Below are 17,319 nucleotides of genomic sequence, written 5' to 3' on the forward strand. Positions count from 1 at the left end.
AACATGTAAAAACATCTACTTGACATACTATGAGTCCCTACTTGATGTATCTGACATGCCTACTTAAGGTATCTTAAAATCCGAGTGAGTAAATATGCAGTTATACTACATTTTTTGTTTTTTGATTTAAAAAATATAATAGACCTAAAGACGGTTTCTTTGAGAGACTATTTTTCTTAGCAACTAGTGATACTTTATTATCTCAATCCCATTACTTGACTGAATGAGAATTTCAAGAGTCAAGTATCTAAAACTCATTTGGTTAACATTAAAATTTAATTATCACAAAAAGTTCTCTTTTCTAGGAAATTATTTCCTTCATACAATTCTTGGGAAATCCGTTTTTATGTTTGGTTAACACAAGTGAAATTATAATAAACACAACCTTTTAATAACCAATAGGTGTCATGATGATTTAATTCCCCCCTCTTGTGGGAATTTACTTCCCTAGCATAATAAATTTCAATGTTCTTGGTTGTTTTGTCAACCAAAGAAAATATTTTGTCCATTTTTTCAGTATCGTTTCAATTTTATGATATTTCTGAAGAGACATTTTATTCATTTCTAGGAATTCACAATTGCAATGGAAATAGGGTGAAATCAAACAACCTCTTGTCATAAAAATGTTTTTTCCTTATCCTGATAAAAAAAAACATCTTAAATTGTTTTACATAAATAAAGATAGCATAAAAAAAAAAAGAAAATACATGTAAATAATTAATTAAGTTAACTAATGTTGAACAATAATTAATTCAAAGGTAATACAATCAAAACTACCTGAAGAATACACGTTCTAATTGATAAGTTGTAATTAGGAATCATAATTCTAAATCTTGGTGACGAGCAAGACACTGAGGAAACTTGAAAGGGAGTGTTGTTAATGGATTATCATCAACAAGGCCTTGATTAGCTTGGCCAAATGCATATCCTAGAGCAATGGCAACTGGAACTGCTACAGCGTTCCCTACTTGTATGTACCTAATTATATATGATGCATCAACCAAAGATTCAAAGATTGTACCGCTCCCAACAATGAACAAATCCTACCATCTTCAAATATTCAAAAATTTTACTGCTTCAAACTTAGGAGTAAGAATTTGTGTTTTGCCATAACTTTGAAGCAAACTTCATGAAAAGCGTTGGGGTGCCGTTCAAATTTCAAGAATAATATAGAGGAGAAACTTGCATGATAACTAATCAATAATAAATGATCATCATTTATGTGTCATCATCATCATACTCAATAATCTAACTCATAAAATCTATAATTAAGGTCTAAGGAGGGTTCGAAGACGGCAACCATGCCCTTATTAAAAAAATAAGGAAGCCGCAGCAAATGAAATCATACAAGAAAAGTATTAAGGCTAATAACATAAGTCAAAATATATAATAACTATCATAATGACACAAATAATAAACAAGGAAAATATAATCAATATTGTACATTTTTTATTCTTTATTTATATATTATGTAAAAGGAAAACCATAATTAAGTTAGATCTCATTCGCATCGTCCTAATATCGTTTATAATACATTAAATAGCATAAAAACAAAGTGTACAAATTAATTAATTTAAACAAGGGTAAGTATAAGGTTAAAAAATTTACCTTTCCTTAACAGGACCATAAAGTTTATAACAATCTAAAAACCCTTGGAGCCTTGCATTTTCGCGGATAGTGAGAACTCTATCTTGCTCAGGATGGAGGACACACTGAAAAATGAAAACATATGTTAATATGACAACTCTGCAGGTGCCCTAAGCCCCCCAAGTAGATATGTTTTGGGTCTAATTGTGAGTCCAACTATTGTCATTTGAATCCATTACCTGGTTGTGAGGTTCAGCCCTGGTGACAACAGTAGAAACCGTCTCATCCCACCACAACCTTCCAAACGGCCTACAAGATAACATCAATTGATTGCACGGTAATGAAGGAATGAAACCAAGCATGATAAAAATGACAACACAAATACTTACTTAGTAGAAGTACCGCGAACAAATTGCATTGCATAATCAGGTACCTGAATCGCAATTTGAACATATCAAGGCTATGAAATTACATTAAAAAGATCAAAACTCATCACAAATAATGAAAATTCTACCAAAGGCTTTTTTGAGGGAAGGTAAACTCTTTCCATCGAAGGATCAAAATACACTTTGTTCTTGTTATCTACAAGCACCCCAGCTAAATCTCTAAAATTTGCCCCCTGTTTTCAAAACAAAGTAAATAGGCTTAAGTTTCGAAACATTTGGTGTGAAGTGTATCATAAAAATAATTCATAGAAATGTTTTTAAACCTTTCTTTTGGGGATCTGACATGCTCTCTGATAATCATCTTCTTTCATTTGTAAAGGACGATGGTCACAAAGGTCGCAATCAGATGATACTTCAGCTGAACCATTAAAATTTATCATATCTGAACAACAAGATTTCACAATTAAATGGTTAGTAAGATCATGTACAAGAAGAGTAATAGAGTCGTTCATAGAGGGGCTACCTGTACTCGATCCACCTGACTCGAAAAACAGGCGGCCTTGGGTAACATTTTTAAATAAAAATTAAAATTTGAACAGGTAATACCAGCCCACCTAAAACAAAATGGGCGGATAGTAACACCTAAAAAAATACCTGTAAATATACCATTATACCCGCTTGCCCACTTAGTTTAATATATTAATTGTTAAATAATAATTCTATTATTTGTTTTAAGTTGCTTTAGTCTACTCATCCATGTCTACATTACCCATTTAAATAATAATTAGCTTAGTTTATTACTCTTATTAATACCCTAGTTTACTCATTTACTGTCTACATTACTCCGTAGTAAAATAATGATAATTGATGATCGCATTGCTTTGGTTGGATCATCCAACATAATGTTTATATTTATATAATTTGAGTATTTTGAGATTTTTATGTATTGACAATGTATTGTAGTATTTTGATTGTTATCAAGACTTAACTTTATAATTTGTCTTGTATTTTTAATTTTAAATTTTATATAGAAATGTCCGCTTACCCGCAGGTCCTGTCCGCTAAGAAAATGGGCGGGTAACGAAAAAAAATAGGTCCGTAAATACGTGCGGGCTTTTGAATATTTGAGCTCGCGGGTAGATTTTTAAGGCATTACCTAGTCCGCTACCCACCCATGCTCGCTCATGAACAACTTTAAAAAGTAACTAAAAGAAGGGATGATAGGAGAATGATTAAATTGTATGGATGATATTTAAGTAGAATTTAAATATCTGAATCAGATGATGGTAGAGTACAATTCCAAATAGAAAAAAATATATAAAATGAGGGGACAACCCAAAAGAAATTAATGCAAAGTGAAAGACTAAAAGAGTACATGTATAATTTTTAATCAGTATGCATCATCTCCTCTATTGAGGAACTATGAAGAAACTTTGATTACCCTTCATAAGTTTAAGGGATTATAAATCCTTGCATAAAGTAATCAAAACAAAGCTCATTCATGAATCATCGACCCCAATAGCTAACAGAAAGAATAAGAATCAGGTCTCTCAGCGATAAAATCTTCCATCAAATGGAAACATGTAACAGAGAAAAAAAAAGAGAGCTCACCCTTTCTTTTCAATCTGATATAACGTTGGAAATCTGTACTGGCAGCACCATCATAAGGCCTTTCATTTTGATCTTCGAAGTTTGTAACCTAAATTGGTCAACACATAAAGTCGATCAAGAAATGAGCAAAAACTATGTGTTCCACTGTGAAAGAACTAAGATACCAGCAAAAAATCCAAACACATACTGGAGGCAAATCTGATATGGCATCCTCTAATAAAAGAGCCTTCTCCAGCGAAGTAGACTTTTGTTTCCCATCTGACACATAAATGTCCTGCATATGTAAACATAGTGTTACAAAGTTAATCAAATTAAAAGTTATCTACATCACTTCATGTATAAGCTTGCATTCTTACCTGAAACTCAACAGGAACCCCACCTCTCGTAATAACTTCGTGAGTAGGAAGAGGATATTGTGGTAGTTTCTGTAACATTTCATATCATATTAATTAGAGAAAAGGAACTTTTTTCAAGAAGCAGAGCATATATAATCTCGGATACACGGACACGCCATTTAATATTTTTCCGGACACGGAAGAGACACGAAAGGGATACGGAAGGGACACGGAGAAGACACGGAAAGGACACGTGTTTTCTTTTAAAAAAAAATTCGAAAACAGATGAACAGTACACTAGTATAGTAGTACAACTCTTCTCCACGGCTCCACCTCCACTGTCGCTGCCGCACTCCCGCACCACGCCACCGCTGGCTGCTCCTCCATCACAAACGAACACTCGAACTCGGTGCTGCACTGCTGCTGCTGTGGGTTGTTCGAATCGAACACAGTCGAACACTCGAACTCGAAGAATCCCTAAAAATCAAAATTTTTGATTTTGTTTAAGGTATTTTCACTCTTTATCCTAAATCCTAATATTAATTTGGGCCGAGAATCGCTGCCATTTGAGTTTGCTGAATCTGAGTCAACTCGGACGCCATTAGAGAAGGTTCGAGTTTTTGCGCCTCACAAAGAATTAGTACTTTTGGGGATAATTAAGAGAAAGAGAGAGAGAGGGGGGCGGGAGGGAGAGAAGTCAGGCGCTATTACTAAATGGAAAATGATGATGATGGATGATGAAGATTAGAGAGAGAGAGGGGAGGGATGAATTCCCAGCTTTTATATAAGATAAAGAAAAAATGATAAGTTTAATCTCGGATGATGATAGATGTCATATGGATGATGTGTGATGATCAAACTTAAATTTATCTATTTATTTGGTTTTCTTTGATTTGGTTTGTATGATTATTTTTAAATACTCATGTTGTTTATTTGGTACTTATTTGTATTTAATGTGAATTTTATGTTTTTAAAATGTTTATTTACATATATTAAATGAAAGATTGTAATTTTATCTTTAGTTTGATATATTTATTATATCACCATTTTCGTGTCCCCGTGTCCCCTATTTTTAAGTTGGCGTTTTCCCGTACCCGTGTAGTGTATGTTGAATGTGATAAAATTCTCTTACTATAATCTACGTTCAAACACTTAAATTATGATGCATGGCATTGAGAGTTTGCGTCATCTAAAAGTGGTTAAGAATTCACCTTTGATGTTTGAGCTCCCCACAAAAATACTCTCAATCGAAATTGAGGGAGACCATAGGATCCAGCTGCCATTATCCCCATACGAGATTGATAGTTCATACTAACCAATCTTCCAACAGCATAACGACCCAGAAAACCTTCAGAAAATCTCAATATGTCTACAACATTCTCCATTAGGACATACTTTGGCCTTAAGTACTCAACTATGTCCATAAAAACCACTAATTGATGGTTCTTTTCATCCTTCAAAGGATCTTGTGTGTTTCTATAGCGGTTGAATCCACTGATACCTTGACAAGGAGGTCCTCCACAAATGAAATCTACATCCCCCTATTTACAAAATAGACACAAACGATTACAACTATCAAGCAAAATCAATAGCGAATGCAGTGTAAAATCGACAATATGAGGAAGGAAACGGTTTTAACTGGAAGAGGCAGTATTTTGGATTGGTATCCTCTGTGAACAAACTCCTTTATCCGTTCTTCTGAACCACTAGTACAAGAAGAAATCATCTGAATATACTAACTCACCAACAATAAGCAGAGAGTCCAAAAGGGGAAGGAAGAGTTGTAAAATACCTTAAGCCATCAATGGGTTCCCAAGTGTCCTCCTCTGGTCCGTATCCCTTCCAACGTACCTTTTGATGTTAACTATTAAAGTTAGAACAGCATGAACGCTTTACCACAAAATAGAATAAACAAGGGAAAATGAAAACATTATTGTGTCACCCATAAAATAAGAAAAAACAAGTCTAAGATTTTTAACAAAAAAAAAAGAAAGATAAGATTTAAAGAGTAGTCAAAACATTGTACAAAATCCATAACAAAACCAAAAACTGAACAGGCTATTTATTAGAAGAACAATAACCCCAAACCAATTATATCAAACTATGTACTTTAATAACTTTGTTTAGGAAAATGAACTTACTATAATCTCTAACCAAAAATAATTTGAATTTGAACAAATCAACTAAATAATTTAAGAATTTTTAATTGCTCAATTCTGAATTAAAACCTATAATTGCAAACCACAAAATGGTATATTCATATAGCCAGGGGATGGAGGAAAATAAATTATAGATTCTCTTGAAGCCAAAAAAAACTTATAAGTATGGCGATTAACTTGTGAAGTGGATGCGTTAGAGATAATACCTTGAAATAGAGGCCCTTTTTCTTTACATAGCAGATTTCAAGTAAGTTCTCGACTTCAAACTCCCCAGGTTCAAGCGGAGAGTCATCATCAGTATTATCATCCAAATGAGTTACCTCGTTTGGAGGTGGAGGTGGAACTGACAATACCATATTATTACAAAGCTTTTCCCACTCTTTCAGTAGTGATAGAAATTCTTCTGCCATTTCATTTCTCACCTATAAAGCATATGTGTCATATAATGTTCTCCATACAAGGAATACAAGACGAACAAATGTTACCTCAGTTTCCGGATGGTTCCTCCTGAGAGACTCACATGCATCTTCGTTAAGATCTACAGCCCATTTCTATATGACATTTACAATTAATATAGTTGTAAAATTGTTTACACAAAGCAAAGTGGAGAGAAACAATAAAGAAACAAACCAACAAACACATAATCAAGACATGTAATAACACGCTCATACACAAGTGTTTATGGGTACCTTATAATGTAAAATCAGTCAATCCAAATAGCCACGGAGTGTCAAGTTTTTGTTGAATTGCCACACGTTTCTTGCAAATTATGAGTTGTATTTTGCATTGAAAAAGGAAAGATTAGGGGAAAATAATGCTTGATTTTTCCTTAGTTATGCAGAGGTAATATTGCTGATTATTTCCTTCTTAGATCAGTCAATCAAAGGCAAATAAGGAAAGTTTTGAATGGGAATTAAGGCAATCTTTCTTTGGCCTTAATTGGCTTTCATTCATACATTTTCTTTTAAGTATCTCTGCTACATTATTACTGTTTAGAGGTGTTATTTTCGTAAATCATTGGGCTTATTGTTGTGTTAGTAAGCTTCATCCTTATGACTATTAAGGGGATACAAACAAAGGCAACGTTCAACATACCTCAAGAATCCAAGGCAAATGATCCTATTTGGAGGCATAGATACAGAAATTCATACGCATCAAGGAAGGATAAATGTCGTGCATTCAAGGTTGGAATTGAAGAGCATTCATATCCAATTTTATTAGCAAAGTTTGTTTAGTCTTTCTCAATAAAAAACGTTAGATTAAGGGTTGTAATTTACGTTTGATTTTGACATCCTAAGTATTAGAATTCTAATGGGTTCCATAGGATCCTAAATATTCTTAATGTAATCGCTTGATTGCTGGTAATCAAGTGAATGTTTTCTAATTTTTCATAGGCTTTGTAAGCCTATATAAAGGGTTTATTTTCGCTTGAATAAAACTCCAAAATCTAAATTGGTCAAATCCAAAGCTTTATCTTATGCATTTGTTCTTATACTTGTGATAATGTATTTTGACTGTTTTCAATTTGAGAGGTTTAATTCTCATTGTTAAAGGTATTAGAGTGTTTGTTGAGAGTTCCAAACAAACTAATTTGTAAGCTTAGTATGAGTGAGTGTTCCTTAAATTAAAAGTACGCCCTAACAAAATGCAGTAAGTGTTCCTTTCTTGAATATCTCTTTGAATCATAACATTCTAGTGAGTGTTCCATTTGTTTGTTTAATTTTTTCAAACCCTTATCATAACCAGAGGAATGGTCCTTAAAAACGACTACATGGTTTTGAAAACAAGTCCAAACAGTCCTCTAAATTTCATTCTAAATATCTTAAAAAGTAATCCAAAAACCATTCCACATTAGCTCAAAACAAATACCCTAAAATTATCCCACTTTTATACCTATACCTTTCTAAGCCAAACACATATTTACTTACCGTTTGTTGCATTTGGATATCTTTTTGGTTAAATCTAGTTCCTATAGATTATACATCATTTTGATGCGCCACGTAAAGGGGCGCAATTGTTTTTTTCAAATGGACAACAAACCACAACGACCACATAACGAAACTATTGATCAAACAAGAATGAGAAATATTGAAGAAAATCATAATCGACTCATGCATGGTCAAGAACAGCTTGCGCAAAGCATGATGACAATGATGGCTCGTATGATGAACTAAGAGAATAGCGAAAAAAATGTTCCTAAAAGGGGCGACAAAAAGTTTAAGGTAGATGTGGAGAGTTTTTATGGTACGTTAGATACCGAAAAATATCTAAAATAGGAGCAACTTTAAAAAGGTACTTTGAGTACAAAAACATAAAAGAGAGAAATTATAAATTGGCCGAGGTAAAACTTTCTAAGTATGCATAGACATGGCTTAAGGGAATTCAAAAGGAACGAGAGACAAAAAACAAAGAGATAGGTTCTATTTGAAGTAAGTTGGAAAAGAAATTGAGGGTTCATTTAATTCCTATAAACTATGAACACTCTTTGTATGTGAAGTAGAATATTTTACAGCAACATGGGGTTTAGTTGAGGATTACACAAAAGAATCTAAAAGATTGCCAATCGTGTGTGAAATTGAAGAAAGTGAGGAGTTAAAGATGGGTAGATTTATAGCTAGGTTGGATAAGGATTGGAAAGGTAAAAGTGTACCCTTACTTAACATTTGATGAGTCTTGTAAACATGCAAATGCTTTGGTAGAGGACATTACAAAAATGATTTTCTTAATCAAAGATCTTTAATGAGGCTTGTAAACTTGCAAATGCTTTGGTTGCGATCGCGGGTTGCGGGAACGCACAAAATTCGTTTATCACAAAATGAATAGCAATATAGTTTTATAGGACATGATTACTGATAATTAATAAAAATATGTATCATATATTATATTAATTAAAAATATTTAATTATTGATTATACTAATTATCAATTGAACCTTATATTTTAGTATTAAAAAAATATTGCAATTAGTAACATTTCAATAATATCACTTACCTTATTGTCCATATATAAATAAATAATATACTACCACTAAGAATTCAATATTTTTCTAAATATATTATCATAAAAATGTAATTAATAAATTATAACTACTAATGAAAAGATAAAATCACAAATATATATATATATATATATATATATATATATATATATATATATATATATATATATATATATAAAAGAAAAATTATGAAATATAGGAAACAATTTCAAAAACATTTTAAAGGAAAACAACCAACCTTCTAATTAGTCAAAGGTTTGCATGACAATTCAAATTAATAAGTTAAAAGTAAATAAAAATAGTGGATGACAGCTAGCAGACTCCACGTACAGCCTACTTTGTCTTTACTCCAAAAAGACTATTTTAATCACTTTTTCCATTTGCAAATTCTATCAAACCTAGACTTCGTCGCCCTCACTCATTTGCTTCAAGATTAGCTTTAGCTTCTCCAATGGTGGGTTGTTTCAATCTCGCCCATAAAGATGAAAATTCGCCCGTATTAAGTGAGATATACCAGTTCAGAACGGTAAAATCAGCAGATTTGCGTCTTGATTCGCCGTTTTCTAACGGAATATTAAGAATCAGCCGAGTTTTAATACCATGGTTGAAAAACATAGTAGCTAAACCTATTTTATTCAAAATTGAAGAGAAAAATGATTCTCAAAATGATGGAGATGATGAGAATGATTCCCCAAAAATCACTCTTTTAAACTTGCACAATTTGAGAATGAACTTGTTGATGATGATGAGGTGTATTTGTTGGTTACAAAAGAACATGAGACTCTTATTGAACAAAATCCGAAAGTGTTCCCTAATGAGTTGCCTAAAGGTTTGTCTCCAATTCGTGGAGTGGAGCATCAAATTTATTTCATTCTAGGTGCACCCCTTCCAAACAAACCTCATTATGCAAACTCTTATTACGAACCAAACTCTTATGCAACATAGCCTACCATTCCCAATTGATGGGCAAAATGAAGTCACAAACAAAACCTTGGGCGCTATTATAAGAACTTTAGTTCAGAAAAATACAAGAGATTGGGATGAGAAATTGTGTCATGCTAAGTTTGCTTATAATCAAAGCCTAAGTCTTACAACTAAATACTCTCCATTTGAAAGTGTGGACCCCTTACTTATTACCTTGCTTGATTTACTAGTACAGGACAGATTACACAAGGAAGCACTAGAACATGCAGCAGCCCTTCCTGTTCAATTAAAGAACAACATTATTTCGGTGATGAAACGAGGAAGTGCAAGACACTTGAAATATTGAAAGTGGGAGCATTGTCAGGAACGGCAATTCGCGGAAGGAAGTGACTTGAATTCCTGTAACACAACACGTTATCCTTGTCCGGGGGTGATCTCTCGGAAAACCCCTCCGACGCTCAAGTTAGAACGGAAATCAAAGATTAATGAATAAATTATGAGATGGAGAATGTAGGAATATAAGTGTGGGGCAGAAGTTGCATGTATTTTTGGAAGGCTAGTGAAGAGGGTCGTGAGGATTTTAGAAGGGCTATTATCAGATGATCCTTCCCTTGATGTTGGCTGCCTCTATTTATAATGATGGAGAGGGAGTTACTTCTGGGAGAAAGTTGGTTATCATGCATAGTGGTAGGTGGTTATCAGCACTAGAGAAGAGAAATCATGATGGTGAGGAGTAGTGTTCAGTTACATAAGAGAAGTTAGGGTTCTGGAAAGTTATTAGCTTATGAGCCAAGTAAGAAAGTTGTGGATTACAGAAAAAGGCCCTTGACCGAGAGTCAAGGTCAATAAAAAAGGTCAAAAGGTATTAGGGTAATATGACACTAATAATTTAAATAAATAGATGAGTAAATAAATGTTACCATGACAAACATCATACAAGATAAATATCAGATTTAAATAGAAGGCCGACAGACACTTTAAGGAGACTCTTCTTGGTTAGAGATATAGTACAGATTCACCTCAGAAAAGGCATATTTCCAAAGCAAAGACAAAACAAGCTAATGCACAAGGCTGATGGTCCATAGGGGTTATTGTCCAAACATGGTGACAATGCTTATACAATTAACTTACCAGTAGAGTATGAAGTCACAGCCACCTTTAACATAGGTGACCAAGCACCATACCATGGCTCTTTAGAATTAAAGACAATTCTCTCCAACGAAAGCGGGACCAGTAAAGGAGGCACAAACCATCAAAACCATCAACTAATACACAAACTCAAACACAAACAGACATTACAAATGCAGATACAATAGAAGCAACGGGTGCAGACAGCATATCTTCTAGCTATTTCAATAAAACCTCCACTTGTCTTATACTACCAAACCAAGAAGAAATACTACAAGCTCTAACATCTTTCATTCATGGTCCTCATACATCAGGTTCATGCCTTGAACTCTTCGTAGATTTTAATTGAAAGAAAGATTAGTTTTATGATATTTTAATGTTAGTTATAACTGAAATATAGATAGTTTGTTACAAGTTGTTAGAAGTTTGTTATAAGTATTGTTAGTTGTTATTTTGCCCAGTTGGCAACAACCATTTGTAACGGATAAGAGGCCTATATAAACAGTCCCTATCCTCCTTCAAAAACATTGATCTTGGTTAATAAACAAAAACCTACAAGGTTGCTTTAAGAAATTGTTCTTTCTAAAGGGGGAGTGCAGGTGCATCTCCTTATCTTGAGTTTCTTGTTTGAGAGTGAAACAGAAAGGCAAATTTGTTATTCCTCCATAAATAAGTGAGTGAAGCTTAGTGTTTAGGAAGAAAGACAAACTAGGTGAAGTTCTGCCCAAGAACCATAGCCTGATCATATCTTTTGTGTTCCACTTATTAAATATTCCACGCCTTCCAAGTAAGACAAGACTTAAAGATTGCTCAAGATCTTTAATATGGTGCAGAAGTCCTTTTGGTTAATGTAACCCCTTTAGATTATACATCACCATCAACCCCCTCTTCACAAACAAAAGTTTTGATACATCAGTAAGTACTTTCAATTAATTACAACACGGTACAAACCCTCTAGAATTCTCTCAAAGCATTTGCTCTCAAGACTCAAACACAATAATGGTGTTTGCTCACATACAAGCATTCACTCTCTCCAACGGTTCAACAACCCTAGAATGAGATTGCACAACTTTTCATGCAACTTTTTGACTTAGCCTTCTCTATAAACTCAAAGAGTCAAAAAAATAAACTCGGATTCCTGAATATCTTCACACATGCTAAACGCGAAAGCTAATGTTTTGACAAAGAATGCTTATATGAGTAAATATTGTGATCGTCCGAGCACCCACATGCCTTGTCCAATAAAATATTTGAGCAAGAGATGCTCCTTTCGTGCTCATTCCAACATGCTATTGCTTGCTTAACGAAAAGTTGTGCTTTGTCAATTGAACTCAAAGAAAAATGTTGGCTATTGCCTATTATGTTGCTCTCACGAGCTGTTTTCGATCTATTTTCAACACATAGCTCGCGTGAGCTATAATCTTGCTTGTCCAACCATGTCTTCACCTTAATATTATGCTAAATAGTCCATTGATTTCCAAATTTGTGCATAAAATGTCCATCAATCTCCCATTAAAGTCTTGCTTTTTTCGCATTGTTTTCCATCAGAGAACATGGTTTACTACATGGGACACAATGCAAGTTTCCATCTATGGTGACTTTAACTGCTTTTTTCTATATTTATGTAATTAGAAATTTTTAATACCAATATATAAGTGTCTGATACGCTAATCAAGCAATAAATTTAATAATATAACAGAAATGTTTTAAAGAGAATTTACAAATATCAAAGTGACAATGGCTTCTTATCTTAGTTAATAATTTACGAACTAAGTAGTGGGTAGTTTGAGTTTTGTGATTCCAAAACAAATGTGTAATTTTCAAATCAGGCAATAAGCATCCCCTTGAATGATCACCTCCATTCTAGAGGATCTGGTCTTTGACACAACAAATGCAACATCGCGCATCATTGTAAAACAATAAATAGATAAGTGCAATTAATGATGCAAAACTATATTTCCTCAATACAACATATAATTCAAATATTAAATCATATCTACCTCGCGCATACTTCTTTCTTTTGAAATTCAGCTGGACACCATTTAGAACACAAATAAAAAAGAATTAAGAGTTTTAGAGATTGCTTCACTTACATTTGTAAGTTTAACTCCAGCTAAGGTTGCACCAAGACAAAGCCCTGTAGACATGGCTCCACATCCTGAATATAAATCTAGTAAGGTCATTTCATTCGTCAATTTTGCAACTTCTTGCCCAGACTTGGTTTGCTTTGCACAACTAGTAACATCATCAGTGGCATCAACTGAACTGTGATCACTTGAAATAGTTGATGATGTATCACTACCAGTGCCTTGGTTTTGTTCATCTAAACCATTAAGAATGTGTTTAAAGTTACAACAACAATAAAAGAACTTCAATATAAAAATATCCAAATCATTATCTGGTTTGTGAACGCTAAAAACATACCAAGCGTCAAATTGGAAAACGTCAAATATGGCAACTCATATTTCATATCACAGTATAGCTCAGCAGCGCCAACCTATTAAAATTTAAAGAATTAGACTACTTTTCATGTAATCTAAGGATGATTAATGAATATGTTAATGAATATATCTTACATTTGATGTGTTGGTGTTGATTTTGACTTTATTCAAAATACACCCTAATGGATTATCATCTTTAATGTCCGACAAAAATACTCGACGCTGATCAATTAGTTGGTGATGATTTTTAATAACCTGAAACAGAAGGCCAAAAATGATGTTTAAAAGGTAATAGAAATACAATTAACCAATAAACAATATGATGAAACGAGAAAAAAGTGAAAGCTCACAGTGTCCTCAGCTCTATAGAACCATTGTGCGGTTAAAAATTGCTCCTTATCAACAGTCTCAAAAAATTCTACTATTTTGGCAATGTAATTTGGCTTTCCTTCCTCAGCCTGAAAAAACAACACATTTGAGAACCGTGAACTGCAGTACATACAAAGTCATAAAGTACATAATAACATGTCAGTATCTCAATACCTATAAGTAACTCCCACCCACGCTTGTCTTAGCTAAGGATTTGATGGGTTGGAAATACAAAATTAAACATTATAATAACAAAGAAATTGTTTTCAAGTTAACGCTAATATTAATAAACAAGTATCCATAATTGTACACATTCTTTAGGTAAAAACAAATTAACTTAAAACACTTCAATAACTATAATAATAACAAATTTTAGATGAATTACGAAGGATATAACATACCGCAATATATACATCCTCATTTAGTTTAATAGTAACCCCATCAACAAGTGCCTCAGTGTAATGGCTATTGGCTTGTAAAATATCCTCACCACTCCATTCTCTATGGATCAAAAAAACAACAAACTAATAATGTAATTCAACCCAAAGTACAAATCAAAACATCAATAACTTTTACTATTCTTACATATTATACATTGACTTTGGTACCCATTTAGCCTGAAATTTTCAACAAATTAACCATCAAAACAATACATAACTGATAACACCATTATTATACATACAAATAGAATTTGGCAGGTAAATAAAAAAATAAATACCTTTGACAAATATCGGTGAGGCCAACGTTGTTTAGCCTCTATAACAGGAACAGGATTACCAGTAAGATGGCAATCATCATCTTGAGGATTTACTTTTCTCTTCTTAGATTTTTGTTCCGGCTTGTTGACAACATTCCTATCTGGATGCTCAAACATTTTCTCCAGAAAACCTAAAAATTAAAAATTTGTTCATAAAAATTCAACAAACTGCTTCGTAATTCTCCTTCTTTGTAAGATAAGATATAATTCTACCATTCCTGTTAACAATTGTACTCCATTCGCTTAATTTAATAACGATGCAAATAAATTAGAAGTAGAATGGAGTCAAAATCATCAATTACCAAATGATTGAGCAATTGACTATAGTGCAATTATTAGGGCAAACATATCTCGGCACTTTCCAACAAAAAGATTATTTCTGATGAATACTCCTATAGGGTAAGGGTAACCATATAAATTTCATTTTCCTTTTCGTTAGAGTTGAACAGTACAAAGAAATAGCCTTGTTCATCTATACTTGAGAATTAACTATCCCCAATTGTAGACCCTAAAACTTTAATCTAGTAAAACATCATCAAAAAGAGTTGAAATCAAATCTCTTTACTAGAAGACAATTTAAATACGCATACTATATAAAATATTCATCACCAAATCAAACAAAAAAAAAAAAAGCGAAATAAATGAAAAAGTGGAAAAGTTTGGTAAAAACTTAAAACTGCAACATTCCACTTGGTGGTATATAATAACATAACGACGACTGGACCTTTTATCACATTCTCATCAGTATACATTACCGTATTCGCAAATTCAAAGTATAGATTATCCAGTTAGTTAGATTTTCATCATTTTGGAGCTTAATTGTTAAAAATAAGAGGATGAAGTATTATTGTTCGCTATGGCTGCTTGGTGCGAGCATCATATTTTCCGAGGTTAATTCTGGATCCTGGACCCGCCTAAGCCCAAAAGCAAAGGCAGAACAAAGTGCAGACATAGTATTGAGGCTTCCAGGACAACCAAAGATAAGTTTTAAGCATTATGCAGGCTATGTAACAAACAAAAAAAACAGTAATGATTGATGATAATATTAAAGGCAATTGAAATTTGAATGGAAAGAGAGAAACAATTACCCAAGTTCAACAGGAGAGAGAGAGCAAAAAGAAGGAGAAAATGGAGATACTTTGGCAGAACCAGGACAGAATTGGGGAAATTTGCTAAATATAATTTGTTTGAATATTAGAAGTTTGAATTGTGAGCGGGAATTATATAAAGAAATGTAAATAATCCAATCCTCCTTTATTGGGGAGAGACACCGAATCAATTTATAGAAAAAAAAAATCAAAAACTACCTAAAATATATAATATTTTAATCATTTTTCTACAATAATCTCATCTATTAATTAACCATAAATAATCACAAACTTTTTAAGGGTATTCGTCTAAAGTAAACTTAGGTAATCCATTGAGCTGCTATAATAGCAATTCAACAAAAAAATAAATTTAAAATCAATGTAAAATTAGAGAAAAATTTTAAAAAATTACATAAAAATTATAAATGATAAAAAAATTTGAAATTTTTTTAACATTATTTAATATTTGTTTCAACATTTTCTTTTAATTTATCTTTTTTTCTAAAAAATAAAACTTGCTATAACAGGTCAACGAGTTATCTAAATTTACTCTAGGCGAATACCCCTAAAGTTGGGATTATTCATGGTTAATCAATAGGTGGCATATTGTAGGAAAATCATGAAAAGGTTGTATTATTCTAAATAATTTTTCCTAAATATAATCATAAAATAGAAAAAATTACCCTGAATAATACGAACTTTCACTGATTTTCCTACAATAATACGAACTTTCAATTAACCATGAATAATACGAACTTTGATACATATTTCCCGCTGGCATACCATTTTACCTACTACCGGTAAACTTAATCATTCCTTTAAAATTTTTTTTTTTGGCTGATAAAAGTAAGTAAGAAAAATTACCCTGAATAATACGAACTTTCACTGATTTTCCTACAATAATACGAACTTTCAATTAACTATGAATAAAATACGAACTTTGATACATATTTCCCGCTAGCATAATGAAGAAATGGGGAATTTACCGTTTCTCCAGGTAAAGAACCAGTCATGTATGCTAGCGGGAAATATGTATTAAAATTCGTATTATTCATGGTTAATTGAAAGTTCGTATTATTGTAGGAAAATCAGTAAAAGTTCGTATTATTCAAGGTAATTTTTCCTATAATAAAAGAATTTAAAAAATAACATACGGCGACTTTTTTTATTTTTTGAAATTAATTGTGTGGCAATTTATTTTTTGAAATAAATTTAAAGTTAAATTGTGTAAGTATCATATCATAATCATAATCATAATCATAAATATTAATAAACTAAAAAATAACACATGGACTTCTTAGAGTTTTACCAAACGTATTTTGTAACACCTCTTTAAAATGTCATCTAAATAAATAATTATTTAATATGTTTTAAACGATTAAAATATATAAATACGTATATTTTATTTCGTTCATCGTTTAAGTTTGTTGCGCGCACATTTTGTCATGCACAAGATGTCGTGTAACGTATTTTACTGTGTTACAAATTTTTGAACAATCTAATTAACTAAAAAAATTAAAAGGGAAAAGTGGAGGGG

The 17,319-nt window shown here is 32.5% G+C and overlaps 1 protein-coding gene across 3 annotated transcripts; it reads right to left on the reverse strand.

Moving 5' to 3' along the window:
- Positions 1 to 585: 585 nt before the first annotated feature.
- On the reverse strand, positions 586 to 16,008 carry LOC130823969 (DNA (cytosine-5)-methyltransferase 1-like). 3 transcript variants are annotated; one of them, XM_057688819.1, is made up of 22 exons: positions 15,450 to 15,648; positions 14,656 to 14,825; positions 14,523 to 14,554; positions 14,339 to 14,438; positions 13,919 to 14,026; positions 13,704 to 13,823; positions 13,552 to 13,624; positions 13,221 to 13,450; positions 6,564 to 6,629; positions 6,285 to 6,500; positions 5,712 to 5,770; positions 5,559 to 5,625; positions 5,131 to 5,460; positions 3,941 to 4,009; positions 3,772 to 3,858; positions 3,585 to 3,672; positions 2,297 to 2,415; positions 2,102 to 2,206; positions 1,977 to 2,020; positions 1,827 to 1,896; positions 1,609 to 1,712; positions 586 to 978 (listed from the first exon to the last, which is right to left on the reverse strand). In XM_057688819.1, exons 2-22 carry the CDS (start codon positions 14,809 to 14,811, stop codon positions 819 to 821), a joined length of 2,403 nt encoding a protein of 800 aa, XP_057544802.1. In that variant the 5' UTR covers positions 14,812 to 14,825; positions 15,450 to 15,648; the 3' UTR covers positions 586 to 818. The 3 variants fall into 3 exon arrangements, with proteins under 3 accessions (XP_057544802.1, XP_057544800.1, XP_057544801.1); XM_057688817.1 differs by lacking the exon at positions 15,450 to 15,648 and adding an exon at positions 14,997 to 15,231; XM_057688818.1 differs by lacking the exon at positions 15,450 to 15,648 and adding an exon at positions 15,783 to 16,008 and having other exon boundaries at positions 587 to 978.
- Positions 16,009 to 17,319: the final 1,311 nt, after the last annotated feature.

Source organism: Amaranthus tricolor, chromosome 9, assembly GCF_026212465.1.
Source record: "Amaranthus tricolor cultivar Red isolate AtriRed21 chromosome 9, ASM2621246v1, whole genome shotgun sequence".
Classification (NCBI taxonomy): domain Eukaryota; kingdom Viridiplantae; phylum Streptophyta; class Magnoliopsida; order Caryophyllales; family Amaranthaceae; genus Amaranthus; species Amaranthus tricolor.

Bases quoted from the DNA above. Each gene is read 5' to 3' on its own strand.
- LOC130823969 (XM_057688819.1), bottom strand. From the start codon at position 14,811: ATGTTTGAGCATCCAGATAGGAATGTTGTCAACAAGCCGGAACAAAAA. The intron at 14,439-14,522 runs GTAAGAATAGTA...TTTGATCCATAG, and splicing joins CCAAAGTCAATGTATAATAT to AGAATGGAGTGGTGAGGATA. The intron at 13,824-13,918 runs GTGAGCTTTCAC...CTTCTGTTTCAG, and splicing joins TCTATAGAGCTGAGGACACT to GTTATTAAAAATCATCACCA.